The sequence below is a fragment of the Myotis lucifugus genome, unplaced genomic scaffold (genome assembly GCF_000147115.1).
Source record: "Myotis lucifugus unplaced genomic scaffold, Myoluc2.0 scaffold_191, whole genome shotgun sequence".
Classification (NCBI taxonomy): domain Eukaryota; kingdom Metazoa; phylum Chordata; class Mammalia; order Chiroptera; family Vespertilionidae; genus Myotis; species Myotis lucifugus.
Window position 1 is genome coordinate 2,538,830 of NW_005871239.1, and position 7,288 is coordinate 2,546,117.

Below are 7,288 nucleotides of genomic sequence, written 5' to 3' on the forward strand. Positions count from 1 at the left end.
AAAATGGTCTGGTTCCATTTCTAAGCTTCACGCTCCAGGTACTTGCTTATATAACAGTACAGTGTCCGTGTTTACTTCTGTTGATGATGAACCCCATATCTGGTTCCGAAGTTTAGAAGCAGCCAGTGTTTAGAAAAAGATGGTTTTTTTCTTCCTTTTTGTTTTTGTGTGTTTTCTTGGCAAACACTAAGCATACTCTTTTTTTATAAAAGTTTCTCTAGAAGAGGTAGAAACTCAGAAGTTATCACAAGTAACCATCTATTTATTCTAGCCATGTCACATGGCTTCTCTGCATTTCTGAATTTGTCTCTGATGAGGACAGGGTGGTGGTGGAACTGAAACAGAAATGGAACACGGGTTATAAGCACACCTTGGGGAAATTTACTAAAACGGGGACTTTTTTCTCCAAATAACTTTGAAGTCATTACATGGGCTAAGGAATCCCATGATTCCCTGGGTTAATGGAAGCCCATGTGGATGTGTACTCTTGCCTGAGACACATGACTTTTTAATTTTCAAGTAAAATTGTATTTGACCTTCAGACCCTCCTACCCCATATAAACTGTTCCCTTTTCCACAGGAGCCATATCCTGCTTGTATAGTGGTTCTCATCCTGACTCCTTTGCCAGAGGCCGTAAGTCACGCCAGCCCCAGGTTGTTAGGCAAGCAGGAGCTGGCGTGGCCTCAGGGACAGCCAGATGGCCCCTAGATGTTGGCTTTGCACGTTCGGCTGGGCTTCTCAAAGCGGGAATCTGGGTTGGAAATCAAATGAAGCAAGTACTGTGCAGACTTTTGGAAAGGAGTATCGCTGACGCAGCATTTTATAAGACTTTGCAGTGTATTTAGCAATAAGGGAGACGAAACCTCCCTAGCCAGAAGTTGAGTGACGACCATTCCCCACCCAGTTCCTTAACCCATCAAACTGTAGACTTTCTTTTACCCAAGAGTACAACCAAAGAATTGCTTTGCAACGAGAAACAGAGTTGAGGGTGATGGCACCTGGGCTAGGGGAAAGCTCATGTCACAGGGGAGGGGAGCATAGATTTTGTTATTTGTTAGCAAATTTTAGAAAGCTTGTTCAAAAAGTGCTGATAACATTTGAAAGGAGTCACTGTTTTTTGTCCGTTAAAATATTAAGACCTTACTTTGCTGAGACTAACATCTGTCCTTCAATCACTGAATGGGCTAATTTTTTTCATGCAGTCACTTTTGCTTTTACTGCCAACAATTATAGTGAGTATTGAGAGCTTACTGCATATTCATTTCTGATTAGGACACTTCACAAGAACTTATGGTATTAATTCTTATAGCAGCCATATGAAGTGTAGGTACTGTTACCTTCATTTTGGAAATCAGGAAACCAAGACACAGAAAGCTTAAGTACCAGAATCGCACAGTTAAGTGGCCAAGCTTGGCTCTGACTTCAAGAAATCGGCCTGCAAAGCCTACATGTCTAACCACTGAGCTTGGCTACCTGTACAGTGCAGGGTTGTTCACTGCAGACATGCATGTGTGAGGCAGCTGAGTATGAACTCAGGGGAAATGCAAAAAGTCCTAATTCTTCCAATTCTGTGTTCTGGCCCACACAGGGCTCCATAATTGTGGGAATTGACTATGACTGCCGGGAGAGGATGGTGTACTGGACGGATGTCGCTGCGCGGACAATTAGCCGTGTCAGTCTGCAACCGGGAGCAGAGCCTGAGACAATCATTAATTCAGGTCAGCAGCTTCACCCAGAAGACACTTCCCATTTCATTTGATTCCTTGAAGTCCAAGTTATTTTTGCCTGTTTATCCCAAAGTCTCTCCTCTATTTTAACCCAACAGGGGTTAAAGTTCTATGCAAGTCACTTGTGCGCTGTACAACATCCTCTTTATAAACAAACATGTTTATACATAAGGAATAAGAAGGTGATTCTTGCTGTGGGCCCTTTCTATTGAGAAGTTGGGCTCCCAGAGGAAAGGCTCACAGTTAAGGATTCAGGGTGAGGCCACACTGATGCTGCCTGGGACACCAGCTCTGTGGATGCCTGGTGCATTCAGGCTGCTAGGTCTGTTCATAGACCAGTGGCTCTCAACCTTCCTAATGCCGCGACCCTTTAATACAGTTCCTCATGTGGTGACTCCCAATTTCATTGTTACAAATTAAACGTAATTAAAGCATAGTGATTAATCACAAAAACATTATGTAATTATGTATGTGTTTTCCGATGGTCTTAGGCGACCCCTGTGAAAGGGTCATTCGACCTCCAAAGGGGTCTCGACCCACAGGTTGAGAACCGCTGGTCTAGACCAGTGATTTTCAACTGGTGTGCTGCAGTTTTTAAAATATGCAATATCTGACTATTTAGTCAGGGGCACTGACCTCTCTTCCCTTAGATTGTCAAATGAAAAAATGATAACAGCCAACACAACAGCAGCCATCTGGTGTGAATTAATCAAAATACCTTTTTTTTGTCATTTCGGCAAAAATCATATTTTGGGTGTGCCACAGAATTTTAACAATTCGTTTGTGTAACCTAGTTCTTCCGACTTAAGGGACTCTCAGGACTTTGTTGTTGTTGTTCAAACATAAATCTGTTTCAGGTTCACCTGCTCCAGTCCTGCCTTTTTTTTATTTCCAGATCTGATAAGCCCTGAAGGCCTTGCCATTGACCACTTTCACAGAACGATGTACTGGACAGACAGTGGCCTGGATAGGATAGAGAGGGCCACGCTGGACGGCTCTGAGCGCAAGGCTCTCTTCCACACGGACCTGGTGAATCCCCGAGCCATCACTGTGGATCCTATCCGAGGGTCAGCTGGGCCTCCCTAATTCTCCATTACCTGTAGATCCTGATTCGAAGTCCTTGGATTTAAATGTGGTGGGGAGTCAGAACAAAAGCAGAAAGAAAAGCCCAAATGTGTTAACAGTATTTATTGAGGAGCTACTAGGTGTCAGGAACTGTTCTACTTTTTATCAGATGATAAGGTAGGGCCTGTCTGGGGTCAATACTTAAACTAGAATGAAGTGGGTCTCCTTCAGCAACACAGTAGGAAGTCAGTGTTAAAAGCACAGTAGGGTTTATGCCCATTAAATGGTAACCAAAACTCACACCTGGCATTTTATTTCTCAGACCTCTTTCACTGTAGCAAAATGAAGAAGAAAATGTTCCCTGTCCATAACTGCTAAGGTCATCACTGGGACATATAACTTGGTCAATGTTTCAGTACTTGTTAGAACCAGGGAGGATTGCTGTATCTTGAGAAGCTCTTGCCATATTTAATGGGGCTTCTACCAAATGAAATTCCAGAGAAAATCCTCAATAAGTAAAGAAAACATTGTTTTTGACTCAGAAACACTTAGTGAAAAGCCTCAAAGAAGGTTCTGAAGTTTGACTTGTACACACTCAGGGTGCTTCTTTTTCTACTCCACTTAATTTATCCACAGCAACTTGTACTGGACAGACTGGAATCGAGATGCTCCTAAAATTGAAACGTCATCTTTATATGGAGAAAACAGAAGAATTCTGGTGAATAATGACCTTGGACTACCCAATGGTTTAACCTTTGACCCCGTGTCCAAACTGCTCTGCTGGGCAGATGCAGGTAATACTACTGATGGGATGCAGATACACAATGCTTTATTACAGTGGTGCCAGCCCTTGATCAGGTTTTATAACAAAACAAAATCCCATCTTTTGGCTTAAATTTGTAACAGTACAGCACATAGAATCTATTCCTTTGGTATGTAAACTTTCAAAGGACATTTTGTAATGATGCTTACAATGAACTTCCTAGGGTTTTAGGGTGTGTGAATATGAATTCGGCAGTTAAGTTTCAGGGGTAGTACTATGTCCCTCATTTCTGTATTGTGTGCCATTTCCCCACATGAATACTTGGCATGCTTTCAAAGTTAAAAAGAAATATTACCCACTGTTAGAATTGACCGATTTAGATAAATGAACAGGAGGTATATTATAGGTGGTTTTTCCTTTGGCCCGTGTTATAAATTTCTAAGTATCTGTCTAGCTGTCAGTATGCCATTATGCTGAGGACATTCTTGAAAAGCAGTATGGCAGCTTCACTTCAGTAACAAGTTCAGATTGCCGATAGCCAGGCTAACATTCTCTGTTGTGTGATTTCATCATGAGCACTACTGAAAGGATGCAGTATGTCTATATACCACAGAACATGAAAACGGCCGTTCCTAAAGAATTTATCATCTAAAAAAGGGGACTATAATGTACATAGGTCACTATTATAAAACCAGTTGTCCAAACAACAGTTAACATTTTTTAAAGTATTTGCAATTTAAATCCAGGTCCCGTAAGAAATGTGAAACTTGGAAATTTTTAACTTGTTTAGCTATGGCAAAATTTTCACAATTGGCTTCCTTTAAATTGAAAAATAGAAGTCATGTTGCCCCTTTAGTTACTTTTTATTTCTACCTAGAAACTAGTTAAAAGGCAATCTTGGCTATTACACATTACTTACAAAGTACAAATATTTATCCAAATGTTATGTTTACACTTGAAATTAATTATAAAAAAGCTTCTCTCTAATGCCCTACTTTGGGAGAAACTTGGCTACATTTCTGTAAAAGCAATCCTTTCTTCCAAAAAAGGATTAAGAGTTTAAACTCTATTAAAAACTGCAATGTTATTAAACAATTTAAAGACTGGTAATAGAACAGAAAAATTTAGTTTTTAATTTGTATCACTGCAATGGGAATAAAATAGCTATTTCTTCTTCTACCTTTCTTTAAGATGGAATCTATCAGCCACTATTATTTTTGGCAAGGTTCCCTCTCCTCTTCCCCATGGCATGAAAGTATCTTTTTTCCTCTTCGTTTTCAAAGGAACCAAAAAACTGGAGTGTACACTGCCTGATGGAACTGGACGACATGTCATTCAAAACAACCTCAACTACCCCTTCAGCATTGTTAGCTATGCAGATCACTTCTACCACACGGACTGGAGGAGGTGAGCCTGACACATTCTGGATGAGCCTGAAAATGCAAACTGTTCTGGGGGATACATCGCTTGTTTCACCTAATGTCAGCTAGTGACTTCAGTAATTAAGCCCTCTACTGACGTTTTCATTTTATTATCTTTATTAGTAGATAGCATCTTTTAAACGTTACCCAGAAATTTAACGGTAATGCTCACATATGGCTTAAAAGTGGCAGAGCTATTAAGTAGTAACTATCCAAAAAGGAAGCGCTTTAATCTAAATATGATCTTCAGAGTTGTAACTGGCTTAAGTGGCACCATGAAGTATATTAGTTATGTGATATAAAATGACACTGTGGACTTACTAGTTGTCTACCAGTTCTCCAAGGAGGAATTGGGGAACATTAAAAAAATATATACAAGGTTGGTAAAAGTGGGTTTACAGTTGTTTGTGTGGAAAGACATGAGTTATTATTATAGTTTTAATTCAAAAGAATGTCACAGACCTACTCTGCCCACTCCTGTAGTATCTGAGCCCTTCCATCCTAAACCCTGTAATTTTGATTTAATTGATCTTGCATGGGGCCCAGGCATCAGTATTTTAACAGATCTTCGTGATTCCAACACCCAGTTAGTGGTCCTCAAACTTCAGCGTGGCTTATCCTATATAATAAAAGGCTAGTATGCATATTGACCAAACGGCAGAATGACTGATCTCTATGACGCACACTGACCACCAGGAGACAGACACTCAACGCAGGAGCTGCCCCCTGGTGGTCAGTGCACTCCCACAGGAGGAGTGCCACTCAGACAGAAGCCAGGCTCACGGCTGGCCAGCGCAGCAGACCTAAGCTGTCAGTCGGACATCCCCCGAGGGCTCCTAGACTGCGAGAGGGCGCAGGCCGGGCTGAGGGACACCCACCCCTCCCCCGAGTGCACCAATTTCGTGCACCAGGCCCTCTAATTAAAACATATTACTGGGTCCTATATCCCAGAATTTGATTAAGTCTGAAGGGGGGCCCAAGAATTCGCATTTCTACCAAGTTCCCAGAGGATGCTGGTCTGAGGACCACTTTGAGAACCACTGCTATAAACCTTCTGAATCTAAATGAGTCAAAACTCATTTTGTTATATTAATTTAAAATATATATTCTAAAAGGCTGTAGAGATTTTTCTCTTTTGAAACTTATGACTTCATGTTTCCCTTCTGTTCCCAGGGATGGTATTATATCAGTCAATAGAGACAGTGGCCAGTTTACTGATGAGTATCTCCCAGAACAGCGATCTCATCTCTACGGGATAACTGCAGTCTACCCCTACTGCCCAGCAGGTAAACAACATGCTCAGGCTGCTCCTTTGGATTAGCAGGGGAGGGGGGGACAGATCTGTTAACTGATTCTGGCTGCTGCCTCTGACACTGCCACCAGTGAGGGCCACATTGAGCTGGAAAAGTTAATGGCCAACCCACGGGGTAACCAGTTTTTACTACCTTAAGTCTACCTAGCTAAACTATACACAAAACAGGTCAGCCTATTAGGATATTTCTCCTTTAAAAAGACTTACGTTGCAACTCAGTTATAAAAAATACTCACGCACTGTCCTCTCCCACACTTTCCCTTACAGGAAGAAAATAAATATAGCATCCTAAAGGACTTGAGTTTACAATCAGATTCTGGACCCTAAAGAACATTTACTGCAAACAAAGGTGAAGAAAGTGAAAAAGGAATTGGCCATTAAAAGTTCTGGGACATACAAAATGGACATTTTCAGTGCAAAAAGACTAAGTATATTTTGTGAAAAGTTTATACCTCAATCTTTACTACTGTATTTTTAAAAACAAAAATTATTGCAAGTTTAAAAGAGGTAATAGAATTTTAATTGTTGCTTATTAAAGCAACTTTTTATAAACATTTATGTCATATTTAAAAAGGTCAAATTTGTTCAACTAAGAACCAATTAGAAATATGTCAAGACCCTATATGAGTTCTTTTTGGCCAAGAAATTAAAGCACAAATGACCAGTATAAAAATAAAACCCTAAAGATCATAAATTTGACATAGAGAAGGCTATGCAGAACTGATGGGAAAGAACCAACTTATTTATAGTTTCCCAACAAAAGTTCTAAGACTTAAAATATTTTTTACCTCTGCATTACTTCATTTCTATTTATATTAAAAGGTGCTAGAACATTTCAGTTTGTATTTCCTGTAAGTCCCTCTATAGAATAACCCACAGAAATTACTACATTTATAAATACCAAAGATGTATCAGTCCTCAAATTTTCTAGATTACTCCAATAAAATATTTTAAGTTTTCTTATGACTTTTTGAGGATGTGTATTGTTTCTATAACAAA

At 40.1% G+C, this 7,288-nt stretch overlaps 1 protein-coding gene across 1 annotated transcript in view; it reads left to right on the forward strand.

Moving 5' to 3' along the window:
- Positions 1-7,255, forward strand: part of NID2 (nidogen 2) — a 63,673-nt gene extending 56,418 nt beyond the window's left edge. The window contains 6 exon segments of the mRNA XM_014462816.1: positions 1,590-1,719; positions 2,624-2,795; positions 3,430-3,587; positions 4,840-4,963; positions 6,151-6,263; positions 6,557-7,255. Coding sequence (XP_014318302.1) covers positions 1,590-1,719; positions 2,624-2,795; positions 3,430-3,587; positions 4,840-4,963; positions 6,151-6,263; positions 6,557-6,567 — 708 coding nt within the window. The 3' untranslated portion in view covers positions 6,568-7,255.
- The last annotated feature ends 33 nt before the right edge of the window (positions 7,256-7,288 follow it).